The 23,949-nt window shown below is 38.0% G+C and overlaps 5 protein-coding genes across 7 annotated transcripts; 1 reads left to right on the top strand and 4 right to left on the bottom strand.

The window, feature by feature from the left end:
- Nucleotides 1-384: 384 nt before the first annotated feature.
- On the bottom strand, nt 385-4,530 carry LOC117613848 (endoglucanase 10-like). The gene is made up of 6 exons (XM_034342446.1): nt 3,967-4,530; nt 3,251-3,534; nt 2,472-2,909; nt 1,953-2,094; nt 1,298-1,464; nt 385-981 (listed from the first exon to the last, which is right to left on the bottom strand). Exons 1-6 carry the CDS (start codon nt 4,181-4,183, stop codon nt 649-651), a joined length of 1,581 nt encoding a protein of 526 aa, XP_034198337.1. The 5' UTR covers nt 4,184-4,530; the 3' UTR covers nt 385-648.
- Nucleotides 4,531-5,168: 638 nt separating this feature from the next.
- LOC117617917 lies at nt 5,169-11,660 on the top strand. The gene is made up of 9 exons (XM_034347539.1): nt 5,169-5,398; nt 5,927-6,275; nt 6,360-6,491; nt 6,590-6,904; nt 6,990-7,118; nt 7,220-7,549; nt 7,633-8,213; nt 8,269-8,305; nt 10,599-11,660. Exons 2-9 carry the CDS (start codon nt 5,946-5,948, stop codon nt 11,529-11,531), a joined length of 2,787 nt encoding a protein of 928 aa, XP_034203430.1. The 5' UTR covers nt 5,169-5,398; nt 5,927-5,945; the 3' UTR covers nt 11,532-11,660.
- A 2,046-nt stretch (nt 11,661-13,706) lies between these two features.
- Nucleotides 13,707-15,695, bottom strand: LOC117616530 (probable diphthine methyl ester synthase). Of its 3 annotated transcripts, none has more exons than XM_034345872.1 (7): nt 15,449-15,695; nt 15,239-15,363; nt 14,823-15,052; nt 14,692-14,731; nt 14,465-14,556; nt 14,103-14,356; nt 13,707-13,999 (listed from the first exon to the last, which is right to left on the bottom strand). In XM_034345872.1, the coding sequence occupies exons 1-6, from the start codon at nt 15,596-15,598 to the stop codon at nt 14,136-14,138; spliced, it is 858 nt and encodes a 285-aa protein (XP_034201763.1). In that variant the 5' UTR covers nt 15,599-15,695; the 3' UTR covers nt 13,707-13,999; nt 14,103-14,135. The 3 variants fall into 3 exon arrangements, with proteins under 3 accessions (XP_034201763.1, XP_034201764.1, XP_034201762.1); XM_034345873.1 differs by having other exon boundaries at nt 14,121-14,356; XM_034345871.1 differs by having other exon boundaries at nt 13,707-14,356.
- Nucleotides 15,696-16,897: 1,202 nt separating this feature from the next.
- On the bottom strand, nt 16,898-18,542 carry LOC117632217 (protein SPA, chloroplastic). Its single transcript, XM_034365654.1, has 5 exons — nt 18,029-18,542; nt 17,824-17,907; nt 17,636-17,687; nt 17,285-17,441; nt 16,898-17,160 (listed from the first exon to the last, which is right to left on the bottom strand). Exons 1-5 carry the CDS (start codon nt 18,194-18,196, stop codon nt 17,139-17,141), a joined length of 483 nt encoding a protein of 160 aa, XP_034221545.1. The 5' UTR covers nt 18,197-18,542; the 3' UTR covers nt 16,898-17,138.
- Nucleotides 18,543-18,695: 153 nt separating this feature from the next.
- Nucleotides 18,696-22,134, bottom strand: LOC117632210 (putative HVA22-like protein g). Its single transcript, XM_034365640.1, has 7 exons — nt 21,717-22,134; nt 20,882-20,922; nt 20,689-20,787; nt 20,546-20,602; nt 20,399-20,462; nt 20,081-20,290; nt 18,696-19,491 (listed from the first exon to the last, which is right to left on the bottom strand). Exons 2-7 carry the CDS (start codon nt 20,911-20,913, stop codon nt 19,078-19,080), a joined length of 876 nt encoding a protein of 291 aa, XP_034221531.1. The 5' UTR covers nt 20,914-20,922; nt 21,717-22,134; the 3' UTR covers nt 18,696-19,077.
- Between the last annotated feature and the right edge of the window lie 1,815 nt (nt 22,135-23,949).

Here is a 23,949-nt window from a genome sequence, read left to right as displayed (position 1 = left end):
GTCACTCTCCTGATTAGTCAACGAGTTACTTATTCTATTTGGATAAAGGCAATATTGATTGGGTCATTCACTCACTACCGCTTAGGCGTCAACTTTACCTTTTCCTTGGGCAAAAACTAGGAATCGAAATTATGTCACACTTGAGGCTTGACCCCATGTGCTTCTAATTCAAAACTTTTCATAATTATTGGCCCCATTTGATGGTCCAGTTTGAATTAGATTGAAATTGTCTCTAAGGCAATTTTTATGAGTCTCATCCTGTAAGATACAATATGTTGAGTTATTATTCAATTTAATAAGTCCAATCTCAACATACGAAAAAACCATAACTCTTACCTATTTTAATTGAAATAATCCAGTTCAGTTCCACCCACAAAAAAAAAAAAAATAAATAAAAAATAACGAATGAATTCAACAAAGTCAAGCCTGGGTTACAAGTGAAAGTGAAGCTTGACGTTTACGCATGCAACCAAAAAGCTGAGATCATAAGCGGATAACCCACATAATTCATCATTGTTTGTACAACAAACTAATAGAGGCTACAGCACTAAATTTTTTACACAAACGATTCAAACAGGTCATGCATACAGAGAGACCAATATATAATACAAACACACAGGTGTAGATGGTGTCGTACAAATCTAGTCTCTAGGTGAAGGATTGAACTGCTGAAGAGGTGGTGACCAATCCTGATAGAAGGCCAACGATGAGAGCACTATTGTATGTGCTTGGCTCCCCTTGCCTCGAGTTGTTTCGGGCGTCCACGTAAGTTTCATTTAGGAATGGCCCACCAACAAGTGCTCCAACGGCTACATTAGGGTTGGGATCTTTTGTATTTAGATACTCGAAGCCTTCACGGCAGTTGGGCTTCTTATTGGCTGGGATCGAAGCTCCTCTATGGTGAACGTATTTTGGATATTTATCCCCATATCCAACAAGATAGCTCATTTTCAAAGGATTCTCTCCCAACACATAATTTGCCTACAAACAAAGTTTAGGAACACTTTAGTAAAGGAATAGCAGTTTCCCAAGGGTTTACGCACAGAATAATACTAGTCTTACCACATTTCTATACCACATGATGTGGCAGCTGGTGTGTACATACCACATTAGCTAATTAATGTGATTAACACCTTTTTTTTTTTCTTTATTAAAATATACTTCATTGATTTAATTGATGTGGCATATGATATGGACATGCTACATCATGTGATTTAGAAATGTGGGATAAAAATGTGGTAAGTATAGCATTACTCTTAGGCACACTATACTTCGGCCGCCGAATCAGATAGCATACCTGAGATCTAGCAAATTTCCGAATATCTGATGCCTTATAGGAATCTCCATCACACTCTATTTTTGAAGTCCGAGATGTAAGCATGTAGTCACTATAAAGAGCAGCCAGGAAAGCAGAAGAAACCGGATGCTGCAGAGCATTCCATTCACTCACCCATATCAGACCATCTGCAACCATGATGGTAAGGTAAAACCAAGGAGAATGAGAGATGCCAGAAATAGAACAGAATAATTCTAACTCAAAATGATTCAGATCCTTAGGAGCATACGCAAACTAGCCTAGGATAGATTGAAAATAAAATAATGTTTCCAACCGTGGATATGCACTTGATAGCTTGCAAAATGTTCACACATCTTTGCTGTTTAGAGCTTCATCTTTGTCTAAGAGAAATATCACTATCTTTTGCATAATAGGACGCAATTGTGTTAATCACTCCCTATTTGATTTAAAGCCGCAAGTCAGTTACTATGTAAAAGGTAATGGAATTTGTCTGGAAGGGAGGCTATTGAATTGGAATGTTGAAGAAGAGTTGATATATTTATGGATAACTAATCTTGAAGCTGGGCAGCAGGTGGAAGTCTCTTACTCTAAAAACCAACAAGGGAAAGATATGCACGATAATCCAAGTAATATGACAATAAAGAAAAAAAATTACTCTCTGTTCTGCTGTTTGTGGCTGTTGGAGAGTTTGGCAGGAGGCCACACATAACAGCCTCAGCTGTTTTCCTGTACTTCTGAAGGCCAGAATTGCCCGAGGTATCTTTCCCACCAAAGAAGCTCAACCTGGATAGCAAAACCTGCATGAAAATTGCAGAGTGCTCACACGACTGAGATAAATTTTGTACTTACAGAATAATGGTACAGTATCTTGCAAATGGACATCCTAAGAACATAGCTATTAAAAACAATTCAGGAAGAGCAACACATTGTCAAATCATACGTTTAGCCCATTACAAGAGTTAAGGACAAGCCAGCACACAGTATCCCAATTGAATGGAAGGTTTCTCGGGTGAGTTGCATTTTACTGTGGCATATAACAGTTTAAATCACAGCATGCAGATATCTTAATTCAGGAACCCCAGTCATGACTCATGAGAAGACAAAACACAACCACAAAAAATAAAAAGGAAAAAATAAAAAATAAAAAAGAAAGAAAGGATAGTTCTCAACATACCTGGGTTCCTGCAAGCTTGTTATCCCAACTGAACCATGTCGGTTTACCAAATTGAGCAAACTCATCTCCATTGTCCCCTGTGACATAATCTAGGTATGACTGATCCCCTGTTGCATGGTAAAGCCAGGCAGCTGCCCACAGAAGCTCATCTCCATATCCTGTTGAGTTGTAAAATTCCTGGACCTCGGGGATGCTTTGACTGTAAGAGACTCTGTTTTTGTCGGCAAAAGTAAATAATTGTTTGGCATGCTTAAGAAGTGCGGCTGAATATGTGGCATCACTTTTCTTAAAGACCAGAGATGCTGAAGCCATAGCAGCTGCAGTTTCAGCTGCAACCTCTGTCCCTGGAGAAGATGAGTTGATCTGTGTGAGTGGTCGCTTCCCGGTCATGTCTTCTGGCCTATTCCAACAATCATGGTCCTTTTTAGGGTCACCCACCTGCCCCATAGTATAAATTGGTAAAGAAGACACACTTCAGAAGCATTACTTGTAATGAAAATGGTTCAACATTAAGCACAGTAGTTTATCAGAATCATTACACAATTGTAGGTTCAAAAAGGAACATTCCCCAATTTATTCCACAATAAACACTAATATTCGTCACTAAACTTGGAAAATGATCAAGCAAATGACCCTTTTAAAAATCCTACTGTTAGCCTGGAATGCAGTATCACAATACAATGCTGAATATAAAATGGGAATGGGCAAGCATAAGGAAGAAACAGAAATGGGAACGGGCAGAATGGTTGGAAAGGTGTTTGAAGAGTGGTAGACGAAACCTGAATATAGAGCACATTGTCTTTAGGATGAGCATTAACAAGGAAGTCAGTGATCCACTTGAGGGAGCCTTGAGCAGTTTGTAACTGATTCACCGCATCCATTTGATCCCCATACTCAAGAATCGACCACGACAACACCGTGGCAGTAAATGCCATTGGAAAACCAAACTTCATGTGATCCCCAGCATCATACATTCCTTTGGACAAATCCAATTTCTCATCGCTTCCATCTTTCAGACCCGAATCCCCTCTCCATGATATCTTATTATCTACCAACTTACCCGCTATAACAATCACCCACAAATAAAATTTAGTTAGAAAAAACAAAATAAAGATCAAGGACTACAGTCTATACCAACTTTAGCAATTGGGTATTGGTTAATAGTAATAATTTGAATCAACTCAACAGTTACTAAGGAGGTTAATGCATTGCAAATTAGAGAAGAGATCAAACACTAAACCAATTTGAGCAATTGGGTATTGGTAATGTAATAATGTGAATTAACAGAAAGGTAAAGAAATTTAACACATTGCAAAATTTCAAAATGTAAAAGAAGAAAGAGAGCAATACAAATATCAAACACTAACTATACCAATTTTAGCAATTGGGTATTGGGCGATACTACAACAATGTGAATCAAGTGGACAGTTAGTAAAGCAATTGAACACATTGTAAATTCAAAATAAAAAAAGAAGAAAGAGAGAGCCTAGCGTACATTTCTGAACGTCGAAGAATTGCACAGCGAGTTTGAGAGCGTCAGAGTATTTCTGGGTAATGGCGCCTGGAGGGCCGGGGACGGGACCGTCGTCGTCGTCGGAGCTGTTAGATTTTTTCTTTACGATTGCGACGACAATAGCAGTGACAACGAGAGCCAGGACCACCAGCACCAGCAGCCATGCCCAACACCCCTTGGACCTCGATTTAGCTCCCATTGATTTTTGAGCTACAAACAATTAACCAAACCAACCAAAACACTAAGTAGAGAAGAGATCTATCTAGCACATTGTGACATACAATAATCGAGGTTTTGGTAGAAAATGTGGTTAATTAGAAACAGAGAGTCTAATTAAGCATCGATTGGCGCTCCCTCGGATCGGAAACGCAGATATTTGTTTTTCTTTATTGTTTGTTGGACTGGGCATTGCATCGACAACGCTGCAAGGTTAATTTCACCGGCTTTTTCTGGGTTTTTTTGGAGTGTGGGTTGGGTTTCTCCTGTACAATGACGGAAATGCCCCTCCAGGCAGGCTGGCAAACGAAGCTTGGGTTTGGCATTTGTGGCAAGCTGAGAGAGATGCCTAGATCTGTGTTAGACTAAGTCAAAGGTGAAGAAGACTCGTGACCGCCGTTGATATATCACCAAAGGAAAGGACCAGATGATTTTAACTGGCCACCGACAGGACAGTGAAACAAATTGACAGCGGATCCTAAACCCTGGCCCGGTAGTTGGGTTGGGTTTAAGGCCTTTTTTGGTGTGATATCACGTGTCTGCCATCCGCATGACGTGGCTAAAGTGGGCCAAATTCTGGTGCAATTGTGCAATCGGTTAAAATATTGCTTCATTGGCCCAGCAGTCCAGTCCAATCATTTTCTTTTTTAATTTTTGTTGGAAAATATTTTCTAACACTAGTTTGCATTCTTCCGAAGAGTGCATGTAATATTTTGTTGACTCGAAGAACAAAAGAATGCATGTAATAATTATTTTAGGAGGGGATTATGTTCTCTTCTTTGATTTCTTACATTGGTGAAGAGCCGAAAGACGGTGGATCCCTCCCACCCTCCCTGTGTTGCAACTTGCAAATTACAATCAATGAAGAAAATAATATAAAAAGATAAAAATTAAAACCAAAAGTTATGCGTTTTGCGTAAAGAAACCCGCTGCTTTCAAAAACCGTTCGTTTATTTCATAAACGCATCAAAAAATTAACCCTCTTATCCACATCGCGTTTTTAGTTTCCCAGTGTCCTGTCTTGTACTAGTGTTTTCTTTTTGCCGATGAAGTCTTCTACTACAGTATCGGGTGTTCTGTTTGGAATTAATAGTCATCATCAGTTGTTTTTTTGCTACACCATATAGCTAATTTGACGGCCGACATTTCAAGGCAGAGACAGCTCCCGATCATCAAGAACCTCTTTGATTCTTTTCAGGTATGTTGTTTCCGAAAATTCTCTGCCTTTGATCAATGCAACATTTCGATTGCTGAGCGAACGATTCAAACAATAATTTTCTGTTCCACCCTATTTCAAGATTTAGTTTCTTGGGGTGACTGGAGTTTTCTTTTCATTTTCTGATCAACCCAAGTGCAGAACAATTTCTAGTTCTTTTTAATAAATAAATAAATAAATTTTAGGTATGTATAGGTGAATCTTATAATTAAGTCAATGTAATCAGTTTTGCACCGTCGGACTGTTTATATCTTGGTCTCAATGGTTGTGCATAGTAAAGCTCTAAGCTTCCAAAGCAATATTATATCATATATATAAGCTGTTACCAACTTGATACTGAGTGAGTATTTACAGTTGAAGTAATTAACTAGTTCAATGACAATGTGAAGAAGCTTGGAAGATTAAGTTCATCGTCATTGCCGTCTATCTTCTTTGTTTAATTGGTAGTGATAAAAAAAAAATTGGTCTTGCTCTGGTTCTGAAGTTTCTTTTGATATATCACAATGATAGGGGTGTGTTTATCGAATAAATGGTTGTGTGTCAGTCGGATCAAGACCAATCGAGGGCCAAATGGACAACATTTTGCACCAAAATATTTGCAGATTTGCTGGTTGAGCAAATACGGAAAGGAAATAGGAGTAGCGGTGCTTTTTCAAAGTTAGCATGGAAGATTATCCGAGATGAATTCAATAGGCAGACTGGTCTCAAGTTTGATAAACAACAATTGAAGAACCATCTCGATGTTCTGAGGAAGAGATACAATTCTGTGAAGGCAATTCTTGATCACCCTGGCTTTACTTGGGATGCTTCTCAGTCTATGCTCCTAGCTCAGGATGATGTATGGCAAAAGTACATTGAGGTAGATTTTCTTCCCCCGTATAACTTCAATGTTTCATAAATACTATAAGGCTTGTAATGCAATCATATAAATATATATGCATAGGCACATCCTGAGGCTGACACTGTCAGAAAGAGGGGCTGTGATATATATGAACAGCTATGCATTATCTTCTCATCAGACTCCGGAACCAATGTAAATCATGCCTTTCTCGTTTTAGGAACAGCCGTGCATCAGGTACTTTTGTTAGTTTTCATGGGTTTTCTATGTCAACGTCATACATCATTTCCTTCCTCGTGCCTCCGTAGAAGTAATTAATACTCCCCTCATTTTAGATAGATGAAGACCCGCCCAGGGCCAAGTGGACTATGCCTCTTGAGAAGATATTTGTAGATTTGATGCTTCAGCAGGTTTTTCAAGAGAATAGGTCGAACAATGCTTTTAGCAACAAAACTTGGAAGTACATACACCATGAATTTAATAGACAAACAAAGTTAAACTATGATAAGCAGCAGTTGAAAAATCATCATGGTGTTTTGAGAAGGTGGTACCACAGTGTAAAGTCACTTCTTAATCAGGATGGCTTTAGTTGGGACAAGTCTCGATGCATGGTAATTGCTGAGAATGATGTGTGGGCAAAATGCATCGAGGTTAGTTTCACTCTACATGAATCATACTTACATGAATTGCCTCTTCATTTTCCATAGTATGTTTCTCATCTAGTTGGATTTACAGAAGCATCCTGAAGTTGAGGCAATAAGAGTCAAAGGATGTCTGCATTATGAACAGTTAAACAGGATATTTTCAGAGTCAGGCAGTTCTGGAAATTATGCTTTCCCTGAATCACAGACAGCTGCTTCAAAGGTACTTGTTCTGTTCATTTCATTCTTAATCGTTGATGGAATGAAATTATTTCACCAGATCTTTTAACTTGCACGGGTTTTGTTTCTTGGAATATATTGTAGATGGATAGTCCGCCTAGTGAAGATCAATTCAAGCAAGACCAATCAAGAGCAAAGTGGTCAGCGCCACTGGATAAGATACTTTTAGACTTGTTGATTGAGCAAACTGGGCAAAATAAAATGTCCAACAAGAAAGCATGGAAACATATACGGGAAGAATTCAATTACAAAACAGGTTTGCAGTTTGACGGTGAACAGTTGAGGAATCACCAAAATGTTCTTAAAAGGTTGTACAACAACATAAAGTCGGTTCTTGATCAAAGTGGTTTTAGTTGGGACAATTCTCGAAATATGGTAATGGCTGATGATGAATTGTGGGAAAAGTACACCACGGTATGCCCTCTGCATATCTCAAGTTAATTTCCATTACATTGTCATTGCATTGACGAACATTGCGGGCGTTATTCTACTTGCAGGCACATCCTGTGGCTGAAACAATTAGAAACAAGGAGTGCCCAATTTTCAAACAGTTATGCACATTATTTTCAGAGTCAAAAGCTGAAGAGACATACGTCCTCTCAAGTCATGATGTGAAGCTGAATCAACAAACAGTCAATGTGGTGGGCACTCCAGAAACTGCTAGTGTTTCTGCTGAACCTGAACCTGCAGTCGATGAGGCATCATCACGACTATCTGAAGAAGTGAATATGTCTAGTGGAAGAAATAAGCGGCGGATTAAGACACAAACTCTCAGCTCAAGTCGTCAGAGGAGAGTGTGTAGGGAAACTAGTAACACAAACGTGGATGCTGTTTCCCAACGTGAGGAGGTTCCCTCAACAAACAAGAGAGCAGCAGGAGCAGCTGCTGTAGCACATAGTGGTGATCGATTCTCGATATCCAGTTGCATTGAAGTATTGAATGAGATGGCAGGGGTTGATGAAGAGCTTTATCTGGCTGCTTCAGATTTGTTCCAGGACCCTGACCGGAGGGAAACATTTATATGCATCAAAAGTGAGATCAAATTTGCATGGCTTAAGGCCAAGTGTAAACATCTTTTGTAGTTGTAGATTATCAATCATAATCAATGATACTTTGATAGTTATATGTTGCAGCAATGCTTGTGTTATTCAGTTTGCATATCCTCTACAAGTATTGTAAGCTACCACATATAATAAAGATTTTAATTAAAAAGAAAAAACTGTCAGTTTGGTGTTTTTCCGATTAGGGGAATGCTAGCAACATTCTCTCTAACCTTCTCATTTGGACCTTTTCCCTTTTCCTCATGACATGTGTCATTCTCATTACACTTAAAACAATGTTATTAATGCATTATACAAGCTAACTTTTGTTTCCCAAGTTTACCCTATTCAATTAATTTTTTAAAAAAAAACAACTCTCTTACCATCTTAATAAAAAGTTTTTTTATTTTTATTTATAACGTAAGTTATTTTTTTGAAAGAAAATGTATGCTTTCCTCTCTTTTTTAACACAAAAGAAATTTCAATTTTCTATTTTATATATAAAAAAGACGTCATTCACATTTGTAAGCACCCCAATGGTACAGAGTTTACAGACTAACTTTTTTTTTTAATCAAGGAAATTGCTTGATTGCATTTTTTTATACTACTAAATAAACCAAAATATCCCCTAACAACATAGGCTTGAGATAAAATATATAGAAGGAAAATCATCAAAATCGAATTCAATATGAAAATAAATAAATAAATTACAGTTTAGATTAACAAAAGAAAAACAAAAGAGTGGTTTGCATCTATATTATACAAACGGCTATAATATGTTGCTATACTCTATTTTTAATGGTCATGAAGACAAACATTTATAACAACCCAAGGAAAAAGGCTTAGAGGAGAGCCAAAACCTGTACAAAAAAGAAGCAAAGACCCAAAAATAACTGACGTTACATTTTTATTTTTTTATTTTTTAAATTTTTTATTAAGATGGTAAGAAAGTTGTCAAAAAAAATTTTTAGATCAATTGAATAAGGTAAACTTGGAAAGCAAAAGTTAGCTTGTTTAATGCATTAATGACATTGTTTTTAGTGTAATGAGAATGACACATGTCATGAGGAAAAGGAAGAAGGTCCAAAGGAGAATGTTAGAGAGAAGGTTGCTAACATTCCTCTTCCGATTATTAATCCTCCGGCAAATTGTTATTATTATTTACGAAATATGTATCACATCACATCTATGCGAAAAAGGAAAATTGGAAATATCAAATATTCATTGCCAGAACGCACCATTTAGCACAATGCGTCCCTTAGGCTCCGTTTGGGAATTCGTTGTCTGGCTCATGAAAAAGTACGGGGGAAAGTGAAGTCATCCTCCCAACTTGGGGTTTGTTTTCCCTCCTCATGGGAAAGTTTGAGAAAATACATTAAACACATATTTTTTATGACTATTTTATCCCCATTAACAATTTAGAATTACAATATATCATTAAATGCATTATTTTTTTATTTGATTTAATATGGGTATAATTGAAAATTTATACAAACTTTTTTTTCTATTCCTACTCAAAACAAATATGGGAAAGGAAATAAAGTTATATTTTCCGATTACTTTCCCAGCATTACCAAAAGTGAGAAACGAATCTTCCATTTCCATTCCGTGGGGAATGACATGGAAAATAATTTACCCTCAAATTTATTCCATGAACCAAACGGGGCCTTAGAGTAACTGATGCGTGAGCGCCAACGGAACCAATCACGTGCTGCCATGTCCTCCGTCTCAATACACCTTGAACGTTGACCAGAAGCATAAACCCCTCTCACATTTTTCTCCGATAGAACCAAAAAGCAAAAAAAAAAAAAAAAAAAAAAAAAAAAAAAAAAAGGGAAAAGAAGGGGACTGGGAAGCAGAGGCTACTCTCTCAGGCAATTTCACGGCGATATCCCGGAGGCAGGTAACTTCTTTCTTCCACTATTGGTTTCGTCGTCATTGTTTATTACATAATCTTCCTCTACAGTCTCCGCCCCATTTTGTATTCTGATTTTTCTCTCGGAACGTAGGATTCTGTTACTGAATTCTCCAATTTGTTTAGCGTTTTGTATATAACATGCATAATATGTATAATCTGATTGTCTGGGAAAAACTTGTCTTTAGATATTATTAATTGGGATGTTTTATTCTTGGGGCATTGTAATTATTGTTTTTAGGGTTTTAATCTGCCTACATTCTAGTTGAATCAAGGGAATTTTACCCAATTTCAAATGAAGAGAAAGAAATTTATTATTTCTATGAAAAGGTTTTAGTTTTCATTCAAGGCATGTAAGTTCACTCATTTCAATGCTGATTGGGAAATTTCTATGATACAATAATAAATTTATGATCTCTAGAGTCTGTATTTTCTAGTGTTTAGGATGATCATAGCATACTAATAAGTGGAATGTTATTGATTTCAGATGCACTTTTTGTAGCTGTAGATGGACAATGAAGGCAGTCATCAACCCAAGCAAGAACGTTCAAGGACTAGGTGGACAGCTTCCCTTGATAAGACATTCGCAGACTTGGTTGTTAAGCAGATTCAACTGGGAAACAGACCCAACAATGTCTTCGACAAGAAAACATGGAACATTATTCGTGACGAGTTTAACAGGCAAACAGATCTCAACTTCAACAACAATCAATTGAGGAAGCACTTGGATGTTCTAAGGACGCGCTTCTACGGTCTCAAGTCAGCTTATGATCAAACTAATGACTTCACTCTGGATGATTCTTGTTGTATCGAGTTTGCTCACCTGTGGGAAGACCTTGGGGTACAGCCTAGGCCTGAAACAATTAAAGTCAAGGACTGTCCCATATATGATCAGCTCTGCACAATATTCGCAGACTCAACCGCGGATGGGAAGTATGCCCAATCTAGTCACTATGAGGGGTTGGACAAGTCCGCCGGAATAGACAATGCAGGTTTGAGTTCATATCCTGACTGTGAAGCCCCTCCTCATTCTGAAATCCCACCATCCTCAAAGCCTGTGCAAGGAAATGCATTATCAGCAGAAAAGGCGGCCAAGGTTATAGCAGAGAGAAAAAGGAAACGTCCATCTGAGACACACTCTTCTGAGGATCAAAGAAGCAGAAGGGATCAAGAAATATGTGATACCATGGCACAAGCCATGCGAGAGATGATTGCTGCCTCAAAGTTGAGGAGAGCCACAGCAATGCCTAGTGAAAAATTTTCGATAACAAATTGTATTAGAGCACTGGATGAGATTGAAGGCATTGGCGAACAGCTCTACTTTCGGGCACTGGACCTGTTTGAGGACCCCAATTTAAGGGAGACCTTCCTCTCTTTAAAAGGTAATCAAATACGGTTGACTTGGTTGCAAGCCAAGTGCAGTAAAACTGCCTATGGTTAGAGGTTAGGAGATGAACTTTTTGGCTAAAGGTTAGAGGTTAGGGGTTAGGGTGTGAACTCATTGCCCATGTTCATAATATGACTTTCCTTTTAGTGAAAACTTATAAAAATGGCACCTCATCGTCAATGACATAGCTAGGTTTTTATTATGATATATGGTTTCAGGATTGTTGGAAATTTGTTCATCCCTTGGAACTTGCAAGCAGCCGAATTGGGCATATATTTAACAATATAAGGAGTGAGTTTATCTTCAAAAAGACCTCCTCGGACCGCAAGTTCTTGGGACTAGAACCATTTGGGTACGGTGGCCTTAAGATAAACAAAAAGTCCCATATTTTTCATATACTAAGTAGTTGAACTTGAGGCTCAACCATATCAACGAATTGAAAGAAGCATTCGCATGAGCTTGTACAACACATAAAATCTGGTTTGGTTTTAGCATTAATGGGTTCCAAATTAGCAAGTCTCATTTTTATCTCTTAATAAGTAGGGTTTTTTTTTTGGTAGCAATGTTCCCTCAACTATACTCGGAGTTATATTTTGGCCACTCAACTCCAAAAAATAGTCACAAAGGTTACTCAATTAGGTGTTGTGTTGCATCATTAGTTCCTACCGTCAAGTCTCTCTAACGGTAGGGACTAATGGTGCAACACAACACCTAACTGAGTGACCTCTGTAACTATTTTGGGAGTTGAGTGACCAAAATGTAACTCCGAGTATAGTTGAGGGATCATTGCTATATAAAAAAAACCCTTATTTATTTATTTTTTGTTATTTCATTTTGACAAAATTGTAGCAATGGTCCCTGGACTAAGACCAAACTTTACTTTTCGTCCCTCCCATTGTTTTATTGTTACCGTGGTACTTCAATTAGCTTTCATGTTGCATCATTAGTTTTTCTATCAACTTAGTTAAATTTTCTGTCAAAATTAAGGGCAAACTGGGAAATTCATAAATAAATAATTTTATATAATATATATATATATATATATATATCTCTCTCTCTCTCCTCCCCAACTCTGCGTTCTCCCACTTCCCCTCGACGATTTCTTCTTCCTCCATTCCCATGACTACTACCTGCAAGCTCCAACCCTCAAACCTATCCTATAGCCACCCTCTACCCTAGCTTGCAACCCTAGCACCCACGAATCCAGAACCCCAGCCCCTATCCTCCACCCTAGATTTAATCAAAACAAAGAAGCAGAGGAAGAAATTGGTGTGGGGTAGAAGAAATTTGGGTGAGAAATCGCTTGGGGGGGAGGAGAGGAAGAGGATGGGTTCTGTGTGTCTGGAGTAAGTGGCAATTTTCTCAGCATCCTCATTTCTTGAATTCCAAAGCTTGCTTGAAATTTTGCAAGTTTGCAAATTTGCAAATTTGCAAATTTACAAGGGCAAATGGCTCTCAAAGCCGTGCATGTCTTAAACATTCCTAGTCTCCACGAAATCACAGGTCGTCCATTCTTCATGCTTGGCTCAAGGTGATAACCATTCCATCAAATTGCTTTGAATTATATAAATAAAAATTAAAAAAAAGAAAGAAAGTGGTTTTGATCTTGATCTTGTGTTTTGTGAATAGGTCTAAAGGATGAAGGTGAAGAGAGAGAGAGAGAGAGAGAGAGAGAGAGAGAGAGAGAGAGAAGAAAACCGCAAGGGGATAGGTTTTGTGTGTCCGGGTTCGTGTGAGAGAGAAAGAGAGAGAGATAGAGAAATTGAGGAAGAAGAAAATGGCCGGAGAAAGGGGGAAGAAGAAAATCGCAGAGATGAGATTTTTTTTTTTAATAAAAAAATTTGTTTGAAAATACATTTTTGCCCATGCCAAATAGGACTTGTCCATGCCACGTCATCATTTTAACGGAAAAATTGACTGAGATGACGAAAAGGACGATATCTGAAAATGGAGGCATAATTAAAGTACCACGGTAATAACAAAACAATGGGAAGGACGAAAAGTAAAATTTGGTCTTAGTCCAAGAACTATTGCTACAATTTAACCTTTCATTTTTATAAATATTTGGAATGAATTTCCAAGTTTACCCATGGATTTAACGGAAAATAGACAGACTTGATGAAAGGAACTAGTTGCAACACCATACATAATTGGGGGACATCTGCAGCTATTTTTAGAGTTGAGTGACCAAAATGTAACTACAGATATAATTCAAGGACCATTACTACAAAAAAAAAAACCCTAATAAGTATACAAAGAATGAGGATCAATATCATGACAACTATATTTCGCTCAAAATTCAAGATAAGTGAAATTAATATGGCACATGAAATGTGTATTACAGCAACTTGACTAAACTTATTACAAAACTAATCAGATTGTGCAGCATGACTTGGAAGCTGGTAACAGAACCAAAGAAATACGGCAAATGGCATCCGCAACCATTTATCTTCTGAACTCTCTTTGACGCCAATTAAGAATAACCTCCTCTTCTGTCTCTGCTACAAACAGTACACGCAGTACTGTCGAAAGATAGATCAGGTAAAGTCCATTTAGTTCTTGAATAAGCGTTTTGGAACCAGAAAGGGCAAACGAATGGAAAAATCATAAATCCAAAACACTAACTTTCAAGTACAACTGCACCTTCCAAAGATACAATCATACAGTGCCATGATCGTTCTCTTCCACATTCTGTTTTTTAAGTCTGTAAAAATCCAGCATTTCTTCCTCCACCGGATGGGTCTTGCCTACTATGACAAGACAATGAAGAGGTGCTCCAAAATCAACCGACTGCAGTTCCTTCATTGTACCAGAAACTATCTTCTGATCCTCACTTCCCAGCCGAGCAAGCCCAACACACATGGTGTTTTCATCATATGCTGCAAGATAATGCAAAAATCAAAACTACAGCAACTGGAAGTTGTCTTAAGTTGTGCACAAGCCAGACAATAGATAACATTTATGTTTGAAAAATTTGGGACCCTTACCAGATTCTCCTCGATTGTCCTCAACCTCCAAAAGCTGCTCAATTGCAGTGTTTATTGACATATATCTAGGTGGTTCATACTGCTTCCTTCCTCTAAAAGATTCAAGGGGGGCAGAAAAAAGTAAATAAGCTTATTCAACAGCAGAAGCAAAACACATAAAAATAAGACACAGTAAATCCTTCCAAGCGAAAATCAATGAGAAGGCAGTCAATCATTTGAACACAGACCTGCACAATGATTCCAGAGTAGGTTCCTTCACTCGTATATCTACAGTGAAAAATAATTTGTGATGGAAGTTTCTAGCAAGATAAGCATTGGCCGTGTCACACTTTAAATGAGGAAGTATGAAGAACTCAACCTAACAAGCAGAGAGTATGCAGTCCAAGCCCACGATTTTTTTGAATCTTCTCGTAAAAGCTATCAGGTCGCCAAGTTTCAGTGAAGAACGGAATTGAAACTGTCTCTCCATAGTGGTAGAGTTGTAAGCCACAGATTCCAACTGCATTCATCACTGATGCATTATGTACCACTTTGACATCAATCCCCAACTTCTTGGCTCGAACAACAAGATCAGTGTGAGTTGTAGCTCTGTGTTCCAGATCAAATTATGCAAGAAAAGAGTGCAGTAATTAGCGTACAAAGATATTCCTCAAAAACAATTCTTTGGAAAGAAATATATAACATAATAAGATGCCATTCAAAAGATAACCAAATTGAAAAGCCAAAACAAGGAGAATGCTCCACTTGTACACGTAGGAAGGAAAGAGGACATACCCGAAAGGATCTCCAACTACAAGGAAAGCCACGTCAGAAGCAGCAGCTGCAATTAGAATTTGGTCGGCCTTCTCCTCCACCGTTTCTCTATCTGCAAGTGTGACTGGTTTTCCATACAAGTTTTCCTGTCCATTGAAATTTCTTCAGAAATCGAACACGTTTTGCAAACAAATAGAGCAAGAGAGAGAGAGTGCGGGCGAAAAGTGATACCAAAGTGGAAAGGCCGTCGGAAGAGAGACCAAAAGAGAGGAGGGATGTGTAGGCTTCTATGAAAATCTGGTCACATTTCTTCACTGCTTCTAAGCCTCTCAAAGTGATGTCTTTCTCGTCCCCCAATCCCAATCCTACGATGTACAACATCCCTCTCTTCCCAAACCCTCGCCTTGCAAAAACCCTAGTTGGAAAGCCAGGTACCACCACCCACACCAACGTTTCAAACCCTCACTAGTACTCAGAGGCGGCCAGAGGAAGACGAGTTAGCTGTCCAACACAATACGCATGGGCTGGGCTGTCCAAGTTCGGGCCTCGCCAACAAAATTTATTTAAACGTGGACGAGTTGGCTTAAGCCCAACCTATTTTCTTGTTTATTATTGTTGTATTTCTTTTAGTTAAATAGCAAGTCAAAGTGGGATGGCAATTTTCCCGTCTTCGTGAGATTTCAATCTTAATGGGAAATCGGCTATGGATGGAGATGGGTTTGGGAAAATTTTTCCTCGTATGATGTTAGAGGCAAGGCTGGGATGGTATTTTAATCTCCAACTCAAACACACCATGTTAGAATATATATTATTATTTTTTAAATATAAATATATCGTTAAGTGACTTCTATAGTCTACTACAGCTCCTCCAAAATTTTATATTGCACATATTATATTATATATTCAATTAATATATATATAAGTCTAAAACAAAATTTACCCTAAATATGCTCTAACCTTTTTTTTTCTCATTCAAAAATTATTTTTTGCAAGGAGATGGAATGAGGAACCTGATCCCCAATAAAGACAAGGATGGGAGTCCCCAATTTGAATATTATGCATATAAAAGCGAGAATGGGGGAGAAAACTAAGGACATGTTTACGTATCGGGTATAGGAAGAAAGGGAATGATTTCCATTCTTGACTTCTCTCGCGTTTAATTACAATCATGAATGAAAAAAAAATGTGTAGGCCCCACTTCAAAATCCGTAATCACATCCTCTAAAAACTAGAAATCAGATTAACTAGGAAAGGATAGTTCCCTCCAAAGTAAATTTAGGTTTTAACCACAAAAAAACTTTCACTTTTGGAAAAAGCCAAAATATTTTTAAAAAAAGACAGAAAAACCTCTTAACTTTCAAACCAAAGACATGCAAATGTAAAGGATTCTTTAGAAAATTCAAAAATAAATAAAGGCAATTTTGTCCATTTTAGCTTCTTTTAAAAAATTTCTCTCTCCTTTGATCCAATTCCCATTCATTTTTTCCCTTACTACCTATACCCTTACTACTTTAAACCCTAAAAGTAAAAACTCACGTTACTTTAATATTATCAAGATTATGCTTAGGTTATTATTATTTGATTTCGTTCAAATATTATTTGAAATTGGTTAGTTTACCACCACAATCTAGAGGAATATGGACATAAAACAAAACTAATTGGTGTAAATTAAGCAGAGCATAACAAAACTAATTCTTGTTTCATCTTATTCAGAAAAAAAACAAAAAGGAAGAGCATCAATCATGCGTGGATCAGATGAAGGTATGAAAGCAATTGGACACATCAATGTAGAAAAGGTGAGTAGAGAAAAGAACCAAAAACACTCGAGATTTCTTCTCAATATATATAATTCCTCTTTTAAGTTAAGCATCCCTCAACTTGGAAGAGAATCCAATATCCCAGTTCTTCTTCTTCGCAGACTTCAGTCATCGTCTTTGAATTCTCTGTTCAAAACAGAACACAAAACATAAGTTAGTTGCCATTTTTTAAGAATCATATGCACAACAAAACCTTAAAACAAAAATTGCACTTGAAATGATCCCATAATAATAATAATAATATTAATACCTGCGATCAAGGTAGCGAGGTTGAATCCCAGAACCTTGGCATGTGGTGCAAGTAAACGAACCCACCCCGTCACAATTAATGCAGTTAGACACTTCTTTCTCATCCCCACCAAGCTCCACTACGACTGTGCCAGTTCCCGTACAAAACCTGCATTTTTCTGAGACAGAGAGGACCAAAACTACAACTTGTTTACAAACAAACTCACCATTCATTTCTATTTTCACAACATTCGATGAATTAAAAACACAGCTACTACAAGGAAGGTAAAATGGTTTACTACTTGCACATATATAACTCTATATATTTAAACAAAAATTAAAGATAGAAAAAAACAGTTTCTTTATTACTTACGTGCGCCAGTTCCACTGCAAGGGAAGCATGGCTGAGTGTTGTCTCGCTTTGCCTGCAATTAACATTAACCTTAATCAGAAGCTGCTACTAGTATCTATTAAGTTTTATTAACACACCATTTTACTACAAACTTCATTAATTAATTATAATTTGATACATAGAGTAGAGGGGAAATTGCAATTACTCACAGCACTGTCAATTTGGGTTTCATAGAAAACCGGAATGCCAATCCCAACTGCAACACTCACCAACCCAACTGAGATTGCCACAACCTGAGATTCATGCTAATTTCAAATTCCATAGAAAACTCTTCCCGAATTTAAAAGAAATGTGTTCAAAATTGGGAAAGTAGTAGAAACATGATTTCGAAAGGAAAAGAGTGGAGGAAAGAACCGTGTTTTGATCAAGATCCAGAGCTCTAATGCATGGATAGGACCTGGGCGACCGTTGATTTCCTGCAAATTTGTGGGATATACATAAAGAAGAAGGAGACGTGGAGAGCTTGAGGGGGCAGCAGAGGAAGGGAGAGTGAAGGCGGGGAATTGAGGGCGCTAGTGACATTTCCAGGTCAATTTTCTGGTATACAAACTACAAAAAAAAATTAGGAAGACTTGGAAGTCCACGAGAAATATGGCAGCATTTTACTTGAAACTCAAAACTGAACAAGACAGAAAGAGAAACACAACGCAATGGTATGATGGTAGAAACGAAACCAAGGACCAAGCGCTGGTGGATTTGGATATGTGGGGTTCACAGTTGGCTCTCATATCAACCACCAGACAGCCGAGTGGAGAGCTTTGTCTATCACAAGTTCACAACACAAGCTCAATGTTTTCCTCTACGTGGCTCCATCCTCGGCTATGAAATTGTATTTTTTGGAATTTAGATGGGTTAAAGGAAGCCCAATAGTCTGGCCCATCTCAATCTTGATGGGCATATAACCAGCAAATGTATGGGCTTTCAACATTGTCAACCACATACCACGTCAAAAGTTAAATAAAATACCACCTCTTGCCCTTGGTTAGATGTTCGTTATATATATCAGAATTTAGAATGACAATGGCTGAAATCTACCTGGAAAATCAGACCTGAGAAGACACAGCCAACAATAAGAGTACGTCACTTTCAGTTAGGTGTATCTTAAACTACGCTTACAACCCAAGTTTACATACATCAATCAACACCAACCGGATTCACCTTTCTACTCAAACTTCAACTCCGATATCAGATGCGACTTCATCACGTTATTTCTGAGAATTGTTAAATCAGAACCCTTTATCTGCTGAACCGCGTTTTGAAAGAACAAATGAAACAATTGGAATAGAAACTAGAGGGCCACAAATTTACATCAGTCTACTACAACCATTCAAGAACCATCCCTTGGTCCCACCTACTGTTTATAAGCTGGCTTCCCAAGCTAAAAATTTGAAAAAGGAGCTGCTTCAGCGGCCTGCAGAACGAGCTTTCCTCAACCTTGCACGTGTAACCCGAATGCTTTCCTCCATGACTGTCTCTTTTGGGGGAGGGTTTGTATCTTCAGTCGATGAAGAGGATGCCACTGCTTCAGTCTGCATTGGTTCAACCTCCTCAGCTGGGACAGATTGGCTAGCGGATTCAGATGCAGCTGCTGTCGCTTTTTGAGTATTCGAAACTGCTGCTTGGGGGGCGGCTTTAGGCTTTGTTGAAGGAGCTAATGCTTCGGCTATCTCCCTTTGGTCCTTACTTGAAGTAGTACTGGAAGTGGGAGATGGCGGTTCTTCAGGTTGCAATTGTGTTTTAGCAGCTGGTTGTTGATTTGGAGATGGAGGGGGTTGGCGAGCAGCAGGGGGTTGACGAGCCCTAACACCTTGTTGTGGCTGCGATGTCAAGAAGAGTAACAACTTTGTCAGCAGATGCAGTTGAATAATATAATGCAGTACAGCCGATATAGTAACTATAACCAATAAATATCATGCAATGAAGGTGCCCAATGCAGGGTATTAAAGAGATGCAACATACAATCCAGTACAGCATGGAGTAGTCAAAACTTGAAGGAAAAAGCAATTTATCTAAGGTAGGATTACTCTGAATCCAGTACCACTCTAACCAAGGCAGGAACAGGAACAGTCCACTGTAATTACATGGAAGAAATATATAAACGATATCCCAAAGTTCAAACCAAAATAGCTTTTAGGAAAAGAGCAACATAAAAGTTGGAAATACATTCATAAAATAGCTATTGAAAAGGGACAGCATAAAAATACAGAATTAAGCAATTGTATTCAACACTGCCTTAATCATTCAAGGTGCACTAAAAATCAATAGCCTGGATGAAAACAAAAAACAATAATTTTATAATAACTTGTTCCAATTGATTGGATGACCAGAACGGTCATGTTGCATTTCAATAGTGACAGGAGTTAACGGTAAAATTGAACATACCAAGTCAGAACCATGTCATCATACCTGAGCAGGGCGAGGCCTTGGTGTCGACTGTGCAGCAACATACTGCAAAATATCAAATATTCTCGTCTGACCATAGCTTGCAGCTCTTTGCCAATACACAACTGCAATGTCACCCGCCCTGGTTCTTAATTCCAGCAAGTTCCTATCAATTTCATTCTCATGCTTTGCAAGATATGGTCTAAAGAAGGAATCATAAACATAGGTCGTTCCCTGCAACACATAGACAGTTGTGAGTATGAGAAAAGGAGTACTAATAATAATAATAATAAGGGAGACAAGCAATTAAATAAGCTGATAGCCCCTTATAGAATCCTATACCTTTGTTTTAGGAAACCACAGATATATAATGAAGAGCAACTTAGCTTCACTATACATTGGAACCCTTCAATAAAAAGAAAAGCCAGAATGAGACAAAGAAGTGGCACAACAGACGCATATTTAAAATCCCTCAATACAAGTCCCCACCATGAAACAAAAGCATCGCCAATTCTCTCACATACAGTCAAAACAGCCACCAAAATCCTGAAATTCAAAGGGAAAAGAGAGTTATCACTAAGAATGATTAGGAAATGTAAAAGACTATTTCAGACACAAAAAGCAATTTATACCAATACTGGCACCAAAAACGAAGTTGTTCAATCTCTGGCTTGTTCTTTTCAACAGTTTTGTAGCACTCGTAAGCTGGATAAGCATAGCCAAGAACCATCCTGACAACGCATTAAAAGGGGAAATTTAAAATTTGACAATAATCATAAGTCCCTTCAAAAGAAACCAGAAAGTGAGGGCCAATTGATGACATACACAAGTCCTCTGGTAAGAAAGGATCCTATCATCTTGTAGACCTGTCATACACAGAAAATAAAAGCTGGGTCACACAAACAAGTCTGGCAAAATAATAATAGAGGTGTGAAAGTAAAGAAACACAAATAGCTCAATTCAATAAGAAGCAACTGCAAATTTTTCAAAGCCAACATAACTAGCAAACGAAACATCCTTCAAGAACTTTCATAGCAGAGAAAATGAAATTGCTTTTTTTTTTTTTTTGGGTTGTAAAAATTACCATTAATAAAAATTAAAAGCAAAATAAATTCACAATAGATATGAACCATAGAAATGGCCCCACCTCTTGTTGTTTTCCTAAATCAGAAAGATGCCGATACTCAGATACATTTTCGTTTTGGTTTACTGGAATTTAGCAAATACCAGACAGAGATTTACCAAGAATCGGAGGAGAAACGAAGTATTTGGACTGACTATAATTTAAAATCGTTTAATTGTTATCCTCCACAAACAAAATCCCCATTCAAATTCAACTGAGTATAACAACAGATTTGTACAAAACAACACGCTCAAGCAGATGATCGCACCGTACGGAAATTAATTTGAAATTTTTTGGAGTCAGCATAGAAATTACCAGCATTCATTACCCCACAAAAATGAAAAATAAAAACCATTTAAATTTCCGAAACAAAAAAACCACAGAATGCAATAATCCGATGCTGAAAAGAGCCGAAACATTACCCAATCTCATTTTTCATGAAATAAAATAATACGCTGTTAAAGAAAAGAAATAGTACCAATTAGAGTCTTTGAGAGAGAGAGAGAGAGAGAGAGAGTGTGAGAAATAAATGAGTACCTCTTGACGACTATTTTGAAATTGTTACGGATTGAAAAGAAAAATACTATATAATGAGAGTTATTCGACGAAGTTGAAAGAAAACGAATCGGCGAACTGTTCGGGGATCGCCGTCCGACGAAAACGGCGCCGCCGAAAGGCGTCGACGAACCGTAACGATGTCGGCGGCGGAAGAGACTGTGAGAGAGAGAGAGAGTAGCAGTGTTTGTGCCGTTTAAATTGCCATTTGTTTGTTTGGTTTGCTCCTCTAGCCCCGGATGAGATTGGATTTGATTCGGTGAGTTTTAATAAACACGCTCTCTCTCTCTCTCTCTCTCTCTCTCTCTCTAGTCTCTAGAGAGTAAACATTTTGCTTTTGGGCTCCGTATCGGTATCACCGTATCATCACGGAGAGCGAGTTTGGTGTTTTCGTGTGCATATAGGTTGAAGGCCACGCCATGTACATTAGGGCTTTGATCACCGTTAAAGTTGAATCAAACGGGTCACGTTTTCCTTGGCCTTTAAATCTTGACACCTCGGCTGCCGGGCCCGCATCTCTGCTCCATATTTAAAGCATTTTTGGCTTTACGCCCTTTTCACCATTTGAAGCCTAAACAACATGTTACAATAATAAGCATCATTTTTCCAACTATCCAGTGGCAATGCGTGATTGAGTGGCCGGGCAATTTCACCACGGGGTAAGACAATGTGTGTTAGAGAAAATTAGATAAAGTGTTTGATCAAACAGAAAAAAGAACAAAAAGAAAATTAGATAAAGTGGGGTTGAGATTCTTGTGGAGTGTAAAGTATCCGATGAAATGGATTATGAATAATGATTAACGAGTAAAAGATCAAAATAATTAAATTTAAATATGGTGGGGTGGGGTCTACGGATGTAACGGTAACATATAACATCCCTGGTGGTTTTGAAAATAACACTGGACTGAACTGACCCAGTCATTGTCCAGCTCCAGTCTTTTTTATCTACAGTATTTATTTTGCTATTTCCGTAGTCCCATCCCATTTGTCATTGAAGATGCTTTTCGGTTATTTCACATCTGATATTCAAGTTCTCCCCCGTATGAAAGAATTGAAGATAATACAGCATTATTATAAAATTAAAACATGTGAATTAGTTTAGGTGTGAATGGGCTAAGCGGTGTGGGCTCAAGATTGGTTAGGAGCAAGAGGGCATAATGAGGTGTGTCGTAGGGCCCACTGCGACTGAGAATCTGAGATGGAGGGGTGGGTTTGGGCTTATGCCTATATGACATGTAATGAGAAAGGTCATCATCCTTTCCTCCTTTTGGCTGTTCCCTCCAATAAAGAAGAAGCAAGCAAGCAAAACATCCGACCAATAAATTAAAGTTAAAAAAAGTGTACGATAAATGAGATTCTCCCCGCTCTTTCTTTATTAATGTGGCCACACCACATGAGAAAAAGAGACTACATTTACACGTTAAGCCCTAATAAAATCAAATAAAATCAAGAGGAGGATAGAAAGAGAGGATTATTGTAATTGTAATGTATCCTTTCCTTTGGTTAGAGGATCTTGTTGTTGTGAACTTGTGAGCAATGAGCATTGATGATAAGTATACATTATCGTGACCTACACAGCGCACACTACACTTACATTACACCCTATCGTAGATATGTAATTTGTAGCCCTAGCCCACGCCCACCCCTAACGTGATATATGATAAATAAAGCATGCTGAGTAAATGTGAGAGGAGAGGACATCGTATTCATATATAGCTCTGTCTTGGTCTTTCCTCTGTGTGTGTGTTTTTGTCAACCACAAGCCTTGGATTGGATGAATAAAATTTACATAAAGGCGAGGACGAATCATGTGGAAGTGGGGAAGGTTCTCAAAGTTACTCACTACTGGAGACTTCCAATGCATATGGCTTCATCATATTCAGCTCTTTCCCCTTCATCTCATGTCCAGCATGTGTTTCTCATTATTTCAGTTTGTTGCCCTGTCACTCTCAACTCAATGCCCGACCCCCACCCATTTTTCACTCACAACTCAATGCCCTGTTTCAGTCTCAGCTCAAGCATGTCTTGGATCCTTCCTTGAACTCACTCATCTCAAATTATGATGATGATGCATGCATGCATGTTTTTGTAATGCGTTGGTTATAATTACTAATGATGTTACATTACTATATTCGTATCGTATGTATTCTTCCTTAACCCAAACGTAAACGTTTCTCTTTAATTTATTAAACCAAATTACTCTTTTTATAATAAA

The sequence above is a fragment of the Prunus dulcis genome, chromosome 1 (assembly GCF_902201215.1).
Source record: "Prunus dulcis chromosome 1, ALMONDv2, whole genome shotgun sequence".
In the NCBI taxonomy this organism is placed as follows: Eukaryota; Viridiplantae; Streptophyta; class Magnoliopsida; order Rosales; family Rosaceae; genus Prunus; species Prunus dulcis.
Note: the sequence above shows the minus strand (reverse complement) of the source record. Positions and strands in the feature narration are given on the sequence as shown.